Source organism: Setaria italica, chromosome VII, assembly GCF_000263155.2.
Source record: "Setaria italica strain Yugu1 chromosome VII, Setaria_italica_v2.0, whole genome shotgun sequence".
NCBI lineage: Eukaryota > Viridiplantae > Streptophyta > Magnoliopsida > Poales > Poaceae > Setaria > Setaria italica.
The window spans coordinates 26,961,732-26,979,835 of record NC_028456.1 but is presented as its reverse complement, the minus strand read 5'-3'; the positions used below and the strand labels follow the sequence as shown (position 1 = coordinate 26,979,835).

Sequence of the window (18,104 nt, the reverse complement as noted above, 5' to 3'; positions counted from 1 at the left end):
GACTACTTCGTTGCCGGCGTAAGCTGATGATATTACGTCTTCGCTTGTTCGCCGTTCTACCTTGGCTGGCGCGTTATGCTCGACATCGGCGCCGCACTATCCGTCCTGTTCACGCTCATGATCGCCGAGACGCCGGAGGAGGCCGCAGAACGCATGGCTGACTTCAAGGCCGCAGCCGACATCCCCGAAGACATTGACGGTGGGTCCGATTGATGATTAACGGCGACTGAGGACCTATGTTCTACATGTCACATATATGCACGCGTGTGTTCAAGCTGCTAGCCTGGACGATCATATCAGAGAATAGTGGCTATTAAAATATTCAGTGTCAGCTTCAGAGTTAAGCAAAGACATATAAGAGAGGTATCGGCTATTGGTATGACTTTATTAAATGCCATGGGTGGTCACCAGTACGGAAGCTTGAGGGGCTAAGTGTTGGCTTTAACATGAAAGCTGATGGAGCCGATGACCAATTTATAGTCTCTGTTGATGGTTTCAGGAATATAATAAGATGATGTTAGACGAGCCTTGTTTTTATCGGCCAGTATTTCTTCCGAGGAATTTTCGTCACTACGAAGAACTGGTAGCCGATGAATATTCTATGGTGTGTTGCACAAGCTAATATTGCAGCCGATGGATGGCGACAGTTTTACATGCATGGCGCCCATGCACATATACGAGGCCGCTAGGATGGGAGAACGGCGCGAAGATGATGAGACCATGTCGGCGCCATGTGACTGACGGAGGCGACGAGTAGGCACGGCCAACGACACGACGCCGCGTGCTGCCGGAGGAGACCAATCGCCGCATGCTGGCATACTTTAACATATGCCCTCAAGAGTCAAGGCCGACGCACTCCGTTGAGAGGTCGGCGTCCATCATCACCAAACCGGCCACGCTCCTCACAACCATCGTCGACGACTCGCCGCTCACCATTGCCGCCCAGAGCCGGCAACCGCACCGGATCGGAGTCTAACCAAAAGCCAGCGAGCGAGACGAGCCAGCAAGAAGGAAGACATGGCCTTCATCTTCGGAGACGCAAGGACCATGACGCCACGAAACTGCTGGGCATTCTGGAAATGGTGCCGATAACATCTACACCGAGTGCTGCCGGGGATGCCGTAAGATGTGCGGACCGACCGAAGGCAACACGATGCAGCTGCAATGGTGCCATGCCGTCGTGCGACCCGCATACGCCGACGGCCAGAGGTGCTCGTACACACAGCTAGAAGATCAGCGTACTCATTGGTATACAAGCAAGAAAACCAATGCCCTCCAGCATGCATGCAAGCAAGAAGGCTTACAAGGCCATGCACGTACGTGCATGTGGACTATACCTGGAGATAACCAGAAGGCTAGCAAGTAAAACTTTGAAGGACGTGGCTCTTACACTACTCCGATCCGGCGATCATTTCATCCTCATCGACCGTGGAGTAGCAGTGTCACCAACCCATCACGGCCTGGCCGCCGCCGACACGAGGATTCTGAAGGTGTCGGATATAATCGATGTCGCCACCGAAGGCATAAGGATGCTGGAAGTGCTGCCATGATGCTGCAAGGCTGCCGGAACGGAGGAGCGGCGTCCAGACGACCAAGACAGCGGCGATGCGGAGCTACCGGAGCCGAGGAACAAGATGGTGCTATTGACGACGACGACGATGCCCCAAGGCTGCTAAGCACGTAAGATCGGCGCCAGGACGACGGCGAGGCCGCGTGGCTGCCGGAGCCGACAGGACGGTGTTTATGATGATGATGCACGCCATCATCATGCTGACTGCCAATGGTGCTCATTGGCACAGTTACAAGACCGAAGCCCACTGCAAGCAAGGAGACGTGAAGCCATGCACATACATGCATATGCCAACCAGAAGACAAGCAAGGAAATCAAGAGGCAAGAGCTTTGGAGTGCAGGGTTCCTCCGGAACTTTACTGGGACGTCCAGGACTTGGAAGATCACCTCGACCTCGACGGCGCGAGACTGCCACCAATGATTTATTTGCTTGCATCATTTTTTATCAATGTGTTTTTCCTCCAAATTAAATCTGGAATGTTTTGTAGGCACATATTTCCAACAACTAGTGCCTGCTTTGAATGGGGTTTTCAGTTTTCTGGTTCATGTTCCTAGTATGTTGGTACAATTTTGAACTAAATCCTAAAATCTCCTGGAATAACCCGTCTAAAACGCTGGGCAAGCATGATCAAGGATTCAGGATAATAGATACCCTGCTTTTAGGATTAGTATACATGTGACACCCGTGAAGGTGTGCTATATTGTTCCTTTTGTTCACTTCCTTACAGAATGCTCAGGTATTTTTCTGGTTGATGTTTGCCTCAACATTTTGGAACTCGCAAGCTCCATGGAGCTCGTAATTCATGGCACTCTGGAAACTGGATTCTAAAAACATGCTTTACTAGTGCTAGTGGTACCAAACATTTCGGTTGCAGATTAGTTTTCTGGTTCGGGGAATGTTCATGTTAGTTATTTGTATTTAGCGAGGTCAGCATCTGGAATGGTACTGTTTTGAGGATGGATAAAATGCCCGAAGGAAGTTGGTATCCGGTTTTGCACTCTTCTACTAGGTGAACTGCCCTGCTGCATGGTCTTGTAACATTCAAACAAATTACAGAACTTACAACAGAGGGCACACTGAGGAAATTTGGAAATAGGCCAGCGATGCTCGTGTTATCAGATTTGCTCATTTGAGCTTAGGCCAACCAAACTTGATAGATTTCCTAATTTGTTTCTTAAGGGGTGTTTGGGAGGAGGGGGTTAAATTTTAGCCCCCGTCACATTGAATGTTTGGACACTAATTAGAAGTATTAAACCTAGACTAATTACAAAACTAATTACACAACCTCTAGGCTAAATCGCGAGACGAATCTATTAAGCCTAATTAGTCCATGATTTGACAATGTGGTGCTACAGTAACCATTCGCTAATGATGGATTAATTAGGTTCAATAGATTCGTCTCGTCATTTAACCTAGGGATTCTGCAATTAGTTTTGTAATTAGCTTGTATTTAGTTCTCCTAATTAGTATCCGAACATCCGATGTGACAGGGTTAAAGTTTAGCTCCTGCTATCCAAACGCCCTAGCACACAAGGAACTTACTTTTTACTGGAGATCATTTGCGCAGGGCTGTGGACATGAGCTATGATGATCCTGGACATGGAGGAATGCTTCGCCAAGTTTTGCAGAGCCCACATCAAGGTACTCTTGCCGCTCTTGAGATCTTCGGGTACGGCAACGAAAATCTTGTCCTCGACGTGCGGGTTCTCGACCGGCTCTCCGGTGTTGCTCGCAGATCTGCTCGCGGCCATTCTGAAGCTGTGCTGTGCTCTCCGGCATCTGTCCCCTCGCGGGCTCGCGGCAGTCTCCATTTCAGATCTGCTGCTTCTTGGTGCAGGAAAGTAGCAGTCATGCAGTGCCCTTTCAGAGAGTATGTAGGAAGAAGCCGCGCAATTCTCTCTGACGTCACGAACGTTACAAACAGTGTCGAGTTCTCGTAGCATCACCGCATCACCAGCAAAACAAAAATGATGCTGAAAGATATCAGTTGGGTATTCCATCTCCACGACCGTTAGACCGTATCTTCCTTATAGTTGGATATTCATGGCCTTTGTTAATTACGTTCTTCACTTCTTCTGGTTGTGAAAGTGAAATGGTGAACGTGCATAGTATGCATCGCCTGTTGCTCACTTGCCCATTACTGCGTATTTTCTGTCAGTCGTCGTCTGACACTACAGCCACTGAAACTTTTTCTCTTGAATAATCACGAGATTCTTTTTTTAAATGAAAAAAAGAATCTCGTGATTATTCGTTGTGTGCTTGTTTGATCACGGCCTGCCTGACATCGTCTAAAAAAAGAGGGTTGTCTGCCATGGAATACCATTTCCCCCCCCCTACCTGTTCTGAGAGTTTCGCCTGGAATCATGCCTAGGCCCATCTCTCTTGCTAGGCCGGCCTAGAGCGAAACTCAGCCCATGCTGGTCCTGGGGCCCAGTCTCTTGCATGGAAACTAGGAGGAGTACTAATCACTGGTCAACAGAACCGTCCGTCCCAGTCAAAACAGCGGTCGCCGCCGCCTCAGGTTTTGCATGCTCCCGTTAAAGTTACCCACCCACCGTCACCGACATGATGGGCCCGCGCCGCCTCACGTCCCACCTGTCATGCACTGGGAATGAGCACCTCGGGAGCCAGCCCCGGCCCCCTGTCTCGGAGTCGGAGACTGCGACCCGGCAATCGAAGCAGGCGACCAATGGCAACGCGCCGGCGGCTCGGCGGCGTCGACCCGTTCGGGCAGTCGTTCGTGCCCTCCCCTGCTGCCGCAGCCGCCCTCGCCGCGCGCGCCGGCGCGCGTCTCCTTGACTCCTTCCTCTCCCCCCACCAAACCAGCGAGCCAACCTACTGACCGGTCGCCGGCCTCCACCCAGACTACAAATGGAGCTCCGCACCAGCGCGGGCCGCGGTTTCGCGTTCCCCGCTTCCGGCAGCCGCGGCACGGCGCCATCCCCGCGCCTCCTCTCCCGTCACGTGAGTGGATTTCCTTGTGGTTTTGACCTTTTGGCCGCGCGCGGCCGCTCTCAGATCATCTGCTTGGCGGCTTGGCCGGTCGGCTCTGACGTGACGCCGTTAAGCCTGCAGATTTGGAGCCAATCGACGCAGTGCACTGTCTCCTCATCCTCCCCACCAGATCCTGTTGCAGAAGGAGCCGGTTTTCTACTCTGATGACGACTGCATACAAGTATGACACCACGAATTGATTCATAGTTTTTTTGCTTTGCGCTGGTGTACCTTTGCTTTGGGATCATGCATTGGGCCTACTAATATTGCTAGCAAAAGACTGATTAACCATTTGAGGTTTGTGATTGCAATGGAGATTGATTTTTCGTGTTTTAACACTACCCTGCACGACATAACTACATAAGGCAAAACTAGGAAAAAGTAAAAGTTTCGAGCTCGAGGCACGGGTGATTGAGAATTCAGGTTTTATGAAGCAAAGGCACACAATCGGCAGTACTGGTTGTGTCATGCTATATTTATCATTGAGGGAGATGAGGAATGGGCTTAGTGACTAGAAATTGTTCTAGTACTCAGTACTCATGGTTATGCGCAGATCGCTGCAGAAATTATTAGTTGCACGATCACTGCTTCAGATTCATTATGGGAAGCATTTGCTCATGTGAGCTGCATGTTTCAGCACAGGGACCCCGGACCTAGTTGACTTCAATTGGGACGCTCTTGGATTTCAACTGATTCCGACGGACTTCATGTATTTAATGAGATGCTCTTCAGATGGGGTGTTCACAAAGGGTGAATTGGTGCCATATGGGCCAATTGAGCTGAATCCAGCAGCTGCAGTGTTGAATTATGGTCAGGTTTGTGTACTCCGACTCTCCGAGATCTTCCTTCAAGAACACTAATTGAACATTGAAACAATGGTTTTATATAAATAGCCTCCCTGTCTTCTTTTGCACCATCATGCTGGCAATGCTCTAATACTATTATAAAACTTCGGTAGGGATTGCTTGAAGGTCTAAGAGCACATAGAAAAGAGGATGGATCGATCCTTCTTTTTCGCCCACATGAAAATGCATTGCGGATGAGAATTGGCGCAGATCGGTTATGCATGCCTGCACCAAGCGTAGAGCAATTCGTAGAAGCTGTGAAGCTAACTGTTCTGGCAAACAAGCGTTGGGTAAGGATGTGGGACGTCTCTTGTTGAATGATTACATGTGATGCATCTCTGGTTTCTCATGGACCATGTGCTCTACTACAGGTACCTCCTACCGGTAAAGGTTCTTTGTATATCAGACCGCAGCTAATTGGAAGTGGGGCTATCCTTGGTGTAGCACCTGCTCCACAATATACATTTATTGTGTTTGTTTGTCCAGTTGGGCATTATTTCAAGGTCAAATGATTTACATTGTTTATTTTCTGCTTACAATTGATGTTGTGTTCTATCTAAAGAACTTCCCTGTTTGTTATCAGGATGGTTTATCTCCAATCAGCTTGTTAACTGAGGAAGAATACCACCGTGCTGCGCCTGGTGGAACTGGTGATATAAAGACTATTGGGAATTATGCTTCGGTAATAAGCAAATATGATTCTTCACGTCATTCTTCTGGTTCCTCAATTACTTTGATTTCAGTGCCCTAGAAAAGGGTTAGGAAAACCACTGTTTTTTTTTCAGAAAAAAATCTGATAGCAAACATCATCCTATCAGATTGCTGTGTTTTGAATTTGAAGCATGTTTGAATTTTGAAGACCCTTTTCAACTAGTTTGATTCCAGTTGTTGGCAATAAACTGGAATCTCGAACAACATCCAGAACATTGCCCTAGACGACACATTATCATAGACCATCATTTTGGCATTTCACTATTATTTTATTGTTGGCCTCAACTTATATTCAAGTGATATGCTGTTTGATGCAACCTCGACTCTCGATCTACAATAATGTTATAGCGATTATTAGTAGCTTTCATCCACACATTTGGTGTATATTAATGCATAAATTTTTCTGGTAACAAGATAAACCTATCACAAAATGAACATGCATCGTGCATGCAGCTTTAGTTTTGAGGGACATTTGCACATTTATGTGCGGTTCTTGATAATTGATGCCCATGTACAGGTTGTTAGTGCTCAGAGAAGAGCCAAGGAGAAAGGCCACTCTGATGTTCTATACTTGGATTCTGTCCATAACAAGTTCGTGGAGGAAGTTTCTTCTTGTAATATATTCATGGTGAAGGTATGATAGGTTGACCACCTCTGCAACTGCATCTTGGAAAATGCCAGGATAAATCAAATTTGACTAATCACATCATAAGTTTTTAAAGAGAATACATCATTGAGCTTTACCAGTGAAGTTGCCCCTTGGTCTCTGCCTGGAATTTGCTAGTATGTTTGTGTAATCTACTGGTTGTGTCTTTTGCAAGAATTCGCTGTATTTAGTGAACAAACTGAAAGACAATGGATGCCAGTTAGCATTCTATTTATTTACTAATTTAACATCGGATGGTTAAGTTTAGAATTCATACAAATACACAACTGGCCTTAGAGCTATACAATTTTTTTCCTGGCAGGATAATGTTATTTCTACGCCACTGTTAACGGGAACGATTCTTCCCGGAATCACAAGAAAAAGTGTAATTGGAATTGCTCAAAGTCTTGGATTTCAGGTAGATCAAATTGGAATATTCATCTATCTGCAATTCTTGTCGTGTTGAACTCATCTGAATGACAGGAGATATGCAACAATCTTTTCCTTTCTTATCATATTTTCTATTCCAAAATTTTTTGAGGTGGAAGAGTGCAATATTACAATAGATGAGCTGCTTGGGGCTGATGAAGTCTTTTGTACTGGAACTGCTGTTGTACTGTCACCCGTCGGTAGCATCACTTACCGTGAAAGAAAGTAAGTACTTGAGCCAAGTATTGTTTTGTTCGTTGTGCTATTTGAGTGTCCGAGTAATAACTGATGGTCCGCTAGAATTATGAGTTGGTTAAATGCCTAAAAGCAGTATTTCACAAGAGCAGTATGGATATGCAGTTTCAGTAAATCATTAGTGCTGACATTTGTGCTCCAGTATCTCGTCCCACTGAATTTTTCCTTGATCCAGTTGTATTCTAAAACCTCAGCCCGTAGCGTATCACAATACTAGAAAAGAAATGCAAACTGAGCGAAGCTCAGCTTCAAGGTTCTCCACCAAGGTTCGAGTCCTCGACTCGGCGTAGGTGCTCGCATTTTCCTGGATTTATTCCAGGATTTAATCGGCGTTGTGCTTTCAGTTGGTAGCTGACGTACCCGTCAATAATGAGGACCTGTGAACTCAATCTCTCAGAGGTGCTCATAGGGTAGGTTGCGTGCGTATGTTCATAGGGGCGAGTGTGCGTGTGTGTTGTGAGCGTTTGTGTGTGTTTCGAAAAAAATACTAGAAAAGAAAGAGTGCTCTTCAATGTCATCAAATAATTGCTGTACTCGCAGTGAAAACAATCAATACTCATTGATCCAGTGCCCATTACAGAGTGGAGTATGGGAAGAGCCAGGAGGCCGGAGTGGTGTCTCAGCAACTCTATGCAGCATTCACAGCTATCCAGAAAGGTCTTGTGGAGGACAGCATCGGATGGACGTTGCAGCTAAATTAGCAGCTTTATCACCTGACTGTCTATGCTACTTCTATTTCTGTTCTCTCAGAGTCTCAACACAAGTCTTATTTCTGGGCTCCCGCCAGGTTGTGCAGTTCCCCAAACTTTTGCTCACCATGGTATCTGACGAGCAGAGGTAGAGGCACTCCTCGTGCAGCACACACACAAGATATTGACCGCACGGTTAATGTAAATAAAGTGGATCTTACCTGTGTCCCAAACCACATTTGTTGTCATGATCACTGTACAAGTGTATAGTGTATACACATGTGGCTTGCTCTCTGATGTGTAAATTATTGACACAGTTGGACCGCTGGGCAGGGCCATGACCCATGGGGGTCCTGCATTCAGGACCGTGCCTGGTTGCATTTCTTCAGGTGACAACAGGGCAGACATGAGAGCATGTTGCCAATAATGGCTACAGCAGGCAGAACAGAGCCCTGCACCTGATGATGTGAGTAGGGGTGGTAAAGTGTCTTCAAATTTAACCTTGCAAATTTAAGGGTCGAGCTCAATAAGAACCGGATCATTATAATATATGATTTTGAGCTAAAAATAGATAGAGCTGAGTTGGATCATGAAGGAGGTATAAGAACCATGATCCATTGCCATCCGATCTCTTCAGTACAACAGCACCAGCAGCCCGTGACGCACTGTCAGCTCATCAGAGACCTCAATCAGCAGCTGCATTATTTCGCCATGAACGGCAGATGAGACGAGGTTTAAGTTCAAGCAGTTCCATCTTGCTTCTAGACTTCTGAGAGTCTGGATAGACCACCACCTGTCGTCCGATTGTTGGCGAGGACGCGTCAAACCATGAGCCAAAGCTTGCTTGCTTACCTGCTACTGTTCCTGGCTTCTGAAAAGGAGATTGGCAGTTGCTGAGTTGCATGCAGGTTGGACTACTGCGACATCAACGTCTTAACCACCAGTTTCTTGTGCTTCCAACAATAGAAGGGCAGAAGGCGACGGTTCTTTCTGTCTCCGTTAGCGCCTTTAGTGGCCAGTGAAGTGTTCACCTCCCGAATGGACGAGGCGACGAGCCATGCCCGTGTGGCTGCTAGTGCTAACCGGTGAGGTTTTCAGTGTAACCAACCTTCTCCCAGACATCTGACGGATTCCTCCGTATTTTATCCTCGACAGCACGTTGGGGCAACAGAGAATCTGCTAACAGCCAAACATGAGCGCCGGTGTTTCAGAGATGTGACCAGTAACAATGCACGGTTATTCCTAGCACGGATATTCGGATACGAGTGGCTACACTTTAGCAGTGTCACATCAGATGTTTGGATGCTAATCAGAAGGATTAAATATGAGCTAATTACAAAACTAATTGCACAGATGGAGTCTAATTCACGAGACGAATCTATTAAGGTAATTAATCCATCATTAGCAAATGGTTACTGTAGCACCACATTGTCAAATCATGAACTAATTAAGTTTAATAGATTCGTCTCTGAATTAGACTCCATGTATGTAATTAGTTTTGTAATTAGACTATATTTAATACTCCTAATTAATTCCAAACTTCCAATATAACATATGCTAAAAAATTTAGCCGGGTATCCATCCGCAGATCATCATCTCGGTGACGATGAAAAGATAGAATTTTTTTGTGCAGAGTTGGTGGCGCGCCAAAGGCAAAGGTCAGGGTGATGCGCATCGCCTACCTAGATGGACGCAGCCGTCGGCGTCGCCCATCATATCTATCAGCATGACGGCATGGCCATCTAATCTCTATATCCCGGCCGAATTTGCAGCTCGTGTGGGTGTGACGATTGCAGTAGGCAGTGTCGAGAGGGAACAGGCGACGTGACGTGGTATGTGGACGGCGTGCTGTATCATGCAGCAACAGCCACGTCGTCCAGAAGCTCATGAATCATGTCATGGCCTATCCCTGTCATGGCCGGTAGAATATCTTAGCTCTATCAGGCTACTTCAGGGGTGTTTTTCTCTCACAACAAATTAGCTTTTCAACCGGCTTATAAGCTGAAGCGAACAGGCTACCATTAGATCTTTAGTCCGAACTAAAATTTATGTCATATTAAATATTCGGAGACTAATTAAGAGGACTAAACATGATCTAATTATAAAAATAATTATATAGATGGAGGCTAATTCGCAAAACGAATCTATTAAGCCTAATTAATTCATCATTAGGACATGTTTACCGTAGCATCACATTGTCAAATCATAGACTAATTAGACTTAATAAATTCGTCTTGCAAATTAGTCTCCATCTGTGCAATTAGTTTTGTAATTAGTCTATGTTTAATACTCCTAATTAGTATCTAAATATTCGATGTGATAGGAATTTTAGGAGGGACTAAAGAACCAAACGGGTCTTAATGTTTAACATCTTTTTGTTTCATTTTGTTTATTCAGGTCTGACTGAACCTGAGACGATGTAGCCTAGACGACCCCTGAACTTGCAGCAGCTGGAAACTAGCCCTTCACGAGGCTTTTGGTTACGACCAAAACGAATCATCACCACCACTCATGAGAGCGAACAAAGCAGTTGAGAAAGGGGAGGTTGAACAGTCACAGAAGAATACCCACACAAGGCCGGCTACTACTAGCTCTTGAGAGGCACCAGCCGACACACACGAAAACGACCACTTCTCCCACAAGCTTCGACCGGCGGCCGACAACTCCGCGTCGCCCTCCGCGTCCACAAGACCAGTACGTGGGATACGTACGTTCACACGGCCCTACCTGATGCCCAAGGTCCGGAGCAAATCGTATCCCTTGTTGCTGATCGGATGGCTCTGGAAGCGACCACGTGTACCTGTGGCTTCAACTTCAAACTTTTACTACATTGCACGTGTATGCGAGATGTATCTTTGGTACGCAGGTTTGTACGTATCAGGAAGTAGCGTCTACGTAATTTGTCCGTACGTGTACGTGCAGGCCTGCAGCGACCGTATGCACTTCTTCCCGAAACAGCTGAAAGTGCAAAACGTCTCTAAAGCGCCCGTTGTTGTTATTGGAAATCTTCAAGAATTCTTTGATTATGCTATGGTACTGTTGCAGATATAATTTTTTGACGAAAAAGCATAAGGAGTGTGGGAATTTTTTTAGTCGTTTGTTATGCATCTTAATCCAACAGCTTTCTGGCGAATCTTTTTTATTAGTTGGTTTGTCTCTGTCAAGTCCTGAAATTTAATAAAGAATTGGATGACGACCGTTGCTGTTGAGGCTTTGAGTGTATGTATATGCAGGCCGGTTATTAGAACTCCCCCCTTATTCTTCAGCTTCATTAGAAACTGTTGCATAAAGTATATAATCATATTATGCATGAAACATTTTAGCCTGAAAAAAATACTGGACTTTTACTTGTCTATTATCGACGTCTTGCAATCCTTTTCACTCTAGGTAAACACATTATCAAATGCTTTACAGAGTTTGGCCAAGAGCTGCAACTATAGCTATGCCGATTCAAAACAGAGATAGTTGAAACAAAATTGATATACTAAAAGTTTAAAAAGTCAGAAAGATTGAGGGAAACGTTTGGCCTAATTAATTCAAGACGGCTTTGTACACGCAAATAAGAGAAGTGTACTCCCTCCATTTATTTTATAAGGCGTGATATGATCCCAAATTATAATTTGATCATTAATTTATCTTATATTATATTGTTTATGGTTATGAGCTTATAATCATTGGAGAGTACATTTGATCACAAATCCAACCATTTCAAGTTTACATCGTAAAAATAAAAAAATATTGGTTAAATTATTGGTAAAAAATAGAAACGTTCGAATCTTAATATGCGTGTACGCCTTATAAACATTAACGGAGGGAGTATTGTCTAATGATTATTCATTCTTGTTAGGTACACCGATATTTATTGCTACAAGGACATTGCCTAGTATAATTGATCAAAGGAGTATCTTTCAACAGAGGAAATAGTATTCGTACTAATTAAATAAAATTTGAACTCAATCTTATGTTCCACTATGAGATATGATCATCTAGAAATCAGGACACACTACCCACCAAAAAAAAGAAATCAGGACACATTAATGAGATGTCATAGTAACTTAAAACATATGAACGCATACGATACCCGATCTACTATTTCGCATATGCAATCTCTTGTGCACACGTGACAGTCCAGATGCAGATTTACATTCTTGAAAAAAAGAGAATATTTTGTGCCCATTTTATTTTAGGGGCATTTAATAAAAATATATAGCCAAGAGGATAAAGACACGAAGTATCCCCTGTAATCTGTGTATTTCCAATTCAGACCACCCAACTGGCACAAACATTAATTAGTTGTTAAATTCAAGGTTGTATATGTCGATTTGCCGAGCGAACAACATAGCGTTGTCCGCTCTTGTTCTCACCTCCCCTTTTCCTTTTCCTTGGCAGCCACTACGTGCTGAGCTTGATCTTGATCGCGCACCTGTTGACGTAGAAAAAGAGGAGGCGGCCAAAATAGGGACAAAAGACAAATCCAAATCCCCTCCCCGCAATAATCTACAAAGCCAAAAGTACAGACCACCCTCCAAATCCTACCTTCTCCGTCCGCCATTAGAGGGGGGGTAGAGAATGCGGGAATGAGAGAGACACGGTAGCGGCAGCGGCAGAGGTTGGCGCGGCCACAGTGGCAAGGCCTCCGGCGTCCCATCCCAAGAAAGCCTCTCCCCGGCGGCGAGAAGCGGTGCATGCGTTGTTGCCGGTGCCGGGCATGGTTCTGCTCCCGTATCTTGAAGGATTCGAAGGAAGGAAGGATCAGAAAGGAAACTAGCCAACTAGGATTCGATTGGCCCGTTCGTGCGGTTCTGCAAAAGAGGCAGTTTTTTTTTTGGCTGTGAGTATCCGTTGATTCGCTATTTATTCTCAGTTTTGGAGGCTGGAAAATTCGATCTTGGCGTTGGTCTCTGTGAGTTTTGAGGGGCTCCTGTGAAGAACGAGAGGATCAGAAGGGAAACGAGTGGTTTGCTCATCGGTTTCCTTTGGCTTTTAGGTTCTGTCTTCTGAGATTGTTCTGAGTCTCTGGTCTGTCTTGCTCGTGAGATTCTGCAATTGCTGGAGAATGGAGATGGGAAGATTGGTGTGCTCTGCGTGTTGTTTGGCGGAAGATCAGAGGGAATAAAGAAAAAACAATTCGCTTCCTTTCTTTCCTGCTGAGATATCCCTTCCTGCCGCTTCAGAGTTTCTCTGTTCCGGACTTGGTTTCGGCATCTCTTGGAAACCGAGGAAGCACGGCAGTTTCAGGGACCTTCACTTGGGGGCTATCATTTATCAAAGCATCCTAACCTGTGCCAGCCTGCAATATTTTCTGGGTTTTGGCCTTTTGGGCACAGTGTTTGAAGCGTAGAAGAACTGCGTCGGCTGTCATTGATTGGTGAGTTCTCCGATCAAGTACTGGTAAAAGCTAGCAAATTTGGACGCTTTATTCATCTGAATGCTTGATATTTTACTTTGTCAATGAGGCAATTTTTAGTCAGTATATCAGGCTTAACAATATATTACAATTTGTTCACCATTAGCAGTTCTTGTGTTTTTTTCGAGAATTTTAGTGCACGAACCTGATTCTTGAATTTGAGGGGGAAGAGTTTTCATCAATCTTGTCCTTTGTATTCCCCGCAATGTTTTGTTTATCTGATTCCAGCTAGTGTTTAAAATTCTTTTTTTTTTCGAGCAAATAGTATTTAAAATGCTTATAGCACCTTTCTATCAGTAGAACCCAAACGAATGGTCCTTGAAATATTTGTGGCTCTGTAATCCGGGTAGAAAGGCACGTAACATCGAGCATGTCAAAATCGGCATAATGCATAGGTGGGGTCCAATGTGTTTTTTTTCCCCTTCTATGTTTGTTTCCTTTAAGGACAACTGTACTATAGTTTGAAACCCTTCATTGGAACTTGGAAGAGACATGAGCAAACAGGGGTAGTCGGGACTTGGGGTGTAGAAAAATGGAAGCTTTTTTGCATTTGTACTTCTAATTTTGTATCATTCATACAGCTTCATTCTGAGCCACTGCATGTGTTTCTGGCATTCAGGTTGTAAGCTTGTCTCATTAGAAGGAAAGTTATCTGACCATGTTCTCAGCTATCATGGCAAAGAAGAGTTACAAACAGCATTCCAAGTCTGAGAAAATCCAGGTGGGCTGTATGTCTGGTCTGGTTCGCATGCTTGATTTCCGTCGCAGTCCAAAACTTCTTTCAGATGGGAGAGGTGAGCACATTCAGCAACATTAAGTTTTGACGTAAATGAGATGAAGACCTTACCTGCAATATAGCAGTATGAGCTAATTTTATAGTTGATAATATGAGATCCATGATTTCTCTAATAGTAATTTATGTGCTTCATGCAGTCAAAAGAGAACCAAAAGGTTTTGAAGATGTCCATGAAAACATATCATCAAATGTAAGTTTCCAATAGATGAAAAGCTATTTATCCTGTTTTTCTATAGTATCTACGAAATTATTGTGCTCTCCCAGTCTCTAACTAACAACTGACAAATGGAAGTAAGTAAATAAATTGTAAATTCATTACAAATCTAACCTGCTAGGATTGTTTGACATGTTTAGTTTGCATCACTATGCTGCTTGTCCTACGCATTCAGAATGGTACAATATGTGCTTTTGCTGGCAAAATTGTCTTATAACATTTTTAGATAATGTTTAATAACACTAATTGTTCTGTAGATTTTTTTACTTTGGTTATAAAGTGTTTTTGCTATATATTTTTCAAAAATACAAGTACTAGTCAGCGACTGAGTAGTACTGCAAGCCTCCAGATATGAAAGTTCAGAATTTTTTAGTGTTTTGAAGACACATCTCCACGAAAAATGTAAGCAGAATCAGAAAGTTTTTAATGCCAAAGATTGAACTAGTAAAATAATGATGTTTTAATTATTTGAGCATCGTGTGCGGCATCACATAAGTTTCTCAAACCTTTGTTAGAGCTTATGAATACAATCATTTAAACAAATTCATTGATTTTTCTCAGGATAACAAAGACCATAGGGTTGAATTGATCTTTGCTGGTAGGGCAAGTATTAAAACTTTGATGGAAGAAGAGATGGCCAGCAGCACACAGCCCTTGAAGCAAGCACAAAGAAATGTAACTGGGATATGCTCTGAAGATATTGATCTAAACTTGGCTGCAAGTCTCATGGAAATCTACAGAAGCTGTACTGAAAGCCAAGAAATCAGCAATTCAGTTCAATCATGTCATAGTTCCGTTTCAACTGACAAAGAAGACAATACTGATCCTCCTGCTCAGCTCTATCAGATCCCCTCTAGTATTCAGAGAGCTCTGGAAGATGTTGCTGAAGCAGTTATAAGATATCAATCTGCAAACAAAGAATACATAACCAGCAGTGGTGAAGCTAGGTCCAAAGAGTTTGTTGATGCCCTACAGCTACTGAGCTCAAACAAGGACTTGTTTCTTATGCTTATGCAAGACCCAAGCTCTAGGTTGTTAGAGTGCCTCCAAAACCTTTACATGTCACTAGGAAGTACCAAGTTAGAATGTGAAGAATGTGACGAAAAAACTGAGTTGCAAAACAATCTAGAGCAGTCCGTGACTTCTCCAAGTAAGGTGCAAAGAAGGCATAATTCTTTCTTGAAGGAGGATAAGTTGGTCATGAGGAAACAACCAAATTTAAATGATAGTTCTCGTGGCTTTAGCAGAATAGTAATCTTGAAGCCAAGTCCTGCAAGGAGTCACAGCAGTCTTATCTCAAGTAGTGCAACTTCGTCACCACTATCAAATCATAATGATTTGCAAGTTCAGGAAGCCAGTGATAAACCTGATCGCCAATTCTCCCTTAGAGAGCTCAAAAGGAGGCTAAGGCTTGCCGTTAGAGAAAATCGGAAGGATCATCAGTTAAACTCCATGAGTAATACTTTCCATAAAGCTGAGGCTGATACTAGCAAACAGCTTCCAGTCACAAGTATGTCGGAGAGTTTGGCAAGTACAGATTCTTCTGACAGCAAGGTAGCTGAGGAACCATCAATTGTTGACAAGAAAACAGTCCCAGAAGATAGTGGAAGTGGAATGAGAAATGATGTTGCTCATGGTGTCGGCTCTTTCTCCTATGAAAAAGCTAAGATGTATATAATTGAGAGACTAAATGATCAAGGAGAAGACAGTTCTCATATTGTACAGAAATCTGAATCTTTTGAGAGATTAATTTCATTACCAGAGAATGCTGCATTTTCTCCAAGTCATTGCCCTCAAGAGGATAATATTAGCATAGCACATGAAGCTACAGATCCATTGAACTTGCATACAATTGAGCAAGAGGATGGTTCAGCAAGTCCTAACCCAACTTGGCTGTATCAGGAGACAGAATCAGCTGACAGTAGCAACTTGGGTATGGAAAGTTTGGTTGAGCTCAAGACAGATTGTGGAAACCATCCACAAAATGAGGGTGCTATCTCACAGGAATTGAACAGTGAAGGTAATTTGTTCATATTATTTGTACTGTAGGATATGCTTCTATTTGCCCTTCAGGTTTTTTCTGGTTTATTGTTCTGCTCAATATATTCATAATTCTTATGCAGGAGTTAAGACTGTACAGGATGCAGTGGAAAACCCACAGCTCTGTGCTGAGATTGAAACTTCTCAGGAAAGTGTGGAAGGAAAAAATCCAGACGAAGTAAGACATACTTTGTAGCAAATTCAACAAAGTTCAAAACTTCTGTGTTTATCACTGATTTTTTTCCCCTTTTCTTTCCTCCGCTGAAGTGTTCATCAGAGGAACCATTATCCATGAATGTGTTGCAAGAAGTGGCCCTTAATGAACAAGAGAACCATAGTCCATCGGAAATTGGTGGATTAGTCAAGCCATCTGTACTGACATTTCCTTACTCTCCGGAAAATACTAATGACAAAGAGGAGAAACTGAGTCCACAATCCGTTCTTGATCCTGCCTTACGAGAAGTTACCAGTCCTGGACACAAAGCTCGAAAGCGAGGTATTAAACTCAAAACAAGAATTTCTCATTTGGTACCTCGTATAACCTGAACAGTAATAGAACAAAGCTCTATTTGCTTGCAGATGAGTTGTCCATGCCTATTTCTAGAGTTCTCTTCAAAGAGCTTGACACTTCTTCGGCATCCCCAGCCTTGTGGGGTGAACCGCAGGTAGCTATTTTGGATGATAAAGATGCAAGGGATTCCTTCATTAAGGCCGTGCTAGAAGCTTCAGAACTGTTGTCCGAAGAAAATTTGCAGATATGGTATACAGAAGAGCCACTGCTTGACGTATCTGTATTGGCTGAAGTAGGAAACTCGTACTGCCTGACAGATGATGCAGTGCTTCTGTTCGATTGTGTGGAAGAGGTTCTCCTCAAGATAAGGGACAAGTTTTTTGGTACCGGCCCTTGGGTTGCTTTTCTGAAACACAATGCGAGACCAGCTCCAGTAGGAAGACATCTTGTTCAAGAGGTGGCTAAGGGCATTGATTCTCTTGTCGGCGATGAGTTTCCAAACACTTTAGAACAGGTGATGATGAAAGACTTGGACACTGGGTCGTGGCTGGATCTTCGAAGCGATTCTGAAAGCGTTGTAGTTGAGTTGTGGGATGGTTTGCTTGATGACTTACTGGAGGAAATGATTTTTGATTTGTGGCTTTAAGACTCTAGTGCTTTTGTACATGAAGGCATATTCGATCAGTACTGACAGGGTTAAATAGATACAGAAACCTTTTGTGAAAGGATAGAGAAAAGTGAGTTCAGCAGGATGCCAAAAATTGTAGAGTTAGGCAGTTCATCAATATAGCTGATGTCCATTTTCCGTACGAATTTTTGCTTATTGTAAATTGTAAGTCATAATCCTGATTGAACGTTGCTCCTGATGCCAGAATTATTCATTTTCTTTAAGCTCATTTTATTCTCCTTAGAGGTGTGGGAACATCAAAATAAACACATCTATATAAATTGCCCCTTTTATTCCGTCTATAAAGTGGTAATTCCTTAGTTTTCATT

The 18,104-nt window shown here is 43.7% G+C and overlaps 2 protein-coding genes across 3 annotated transcripts; both read left to right on the top strand.

Moving 5' to 3' along the window:
- Positions 1-75: 75 nt before the first annotated feature.
- On the top strand, positions 76-8,466 carry LOC101784788 (branched-chain-amino-acid aminotransferase 5, chloroplastic). Its single transcript, XM_022828540.1, has 11 exons — positions 76-199; positions 4,203-4,535; positions 4,647-4,746; positions 5,203-5,380; positions 5,524-5,700; positions 5,782-5,913; positions 5,994-6,092; positions 6,639-6,755; positions 7,090-7,185; positions 7,309-7,421; positions 8,032-8,466. The coding sequence occupies exons 1-11, from the start codon at positions 76-78 to the stop codon at positions 8,150-8,152; spliced, it is 1,590 nt and encodes a 529-aa protein (XP_022684275.1). The 3' UTR covers positions 8,153-8,466.
- A 4,038-nt stretch (positions 8,467-12,504) lies between these two features.
- LOC101783438 lies at positions 12,505-18,095 on the top strand. Of its 2 annotated transcripts, XM_004976423.4 has the most exons (8): positions 12,505-12,971; positions 13,128-13,508; positions 14,167-14,341; positions 14,481-14,533; positions 15,119-16,577; positions 16,681-16,775; positions 16,865-17,093; positions 17,177-18,095. In XM_004976423.4, the coding sequence occupies exons 3-8, from the start codon at positions 14,206-14,208 to the stop codon at positions 17,752-17,754; spliced, it is 2,550 nt and encodes an 849-aa protein (XP_004976480.1). In that variant the 5' UTR covers positions 12,505-12,971; positions 13,128-13,508; positions 14,167-14,205; the 3' UTR covers positions 17,755-18,095. The 2 variants fall into 2 exon arrangements, with proteins under 2 accessions (XP_004976480.1, XP_022683948.1); XM_022828213.1 differs by having other exon boundaries at positions 12,505-13,508.
- The last annotated feature ends 9 nt before the right edge of the window (positions 18,096-18,104 follow it).

What these genes read in the sequence shown, in the direction of transcription:
- LOC101783438 (XM_004976423.4), top strand. Translation starts at nt 14,206, where the DNA reads ATGTTCTCAGCTATCATGGCAAAGAAGAGTTACAAACAGCATTCCAAG. An exon ending in ATGAAAACATATCATCAAAT is followed by an intron (nt 14,534 to 15,118) that starts GTAAGTTTCCAA and finishes GATTTTTCTCAG; the next exon opens with GATAACAAAGACCATAGGGT. An exon ending in ACACAAAGCTCGAAAGCGAG is followed by an intron (nt 17,094 to 17,176) that starts GTATTAAACTCA and finishes ATTTGCTTGCAG; the next exon opens with ATGAGTTGTCCATGCCTATT.
- LOC101784788 (XM_022828540.1), top strand. Translation starts at nt 76, where the DNA reads ATGCTCGACATCGGCGCCGCACTATCCGTCCTGTTCACGCTCATGATC. An exon ending in CATCCCCGAAGACATTGACG is followed by an intron (nt 200 to 4,202) that starts GTGGGTCCGATT and finishes CTCGGGAGCCAG; the next exon opens with CCCCGGCCCCCTGTCTCGGA. An exon ending in CTGATGACGACTGCATACAA is followed by an intron (nt 4,747 to 5,202) that starts GTATGACACCAC and finishes TGCATGTTTCAG; the next exon opens with CACAGGGACCCCGGACCTAG.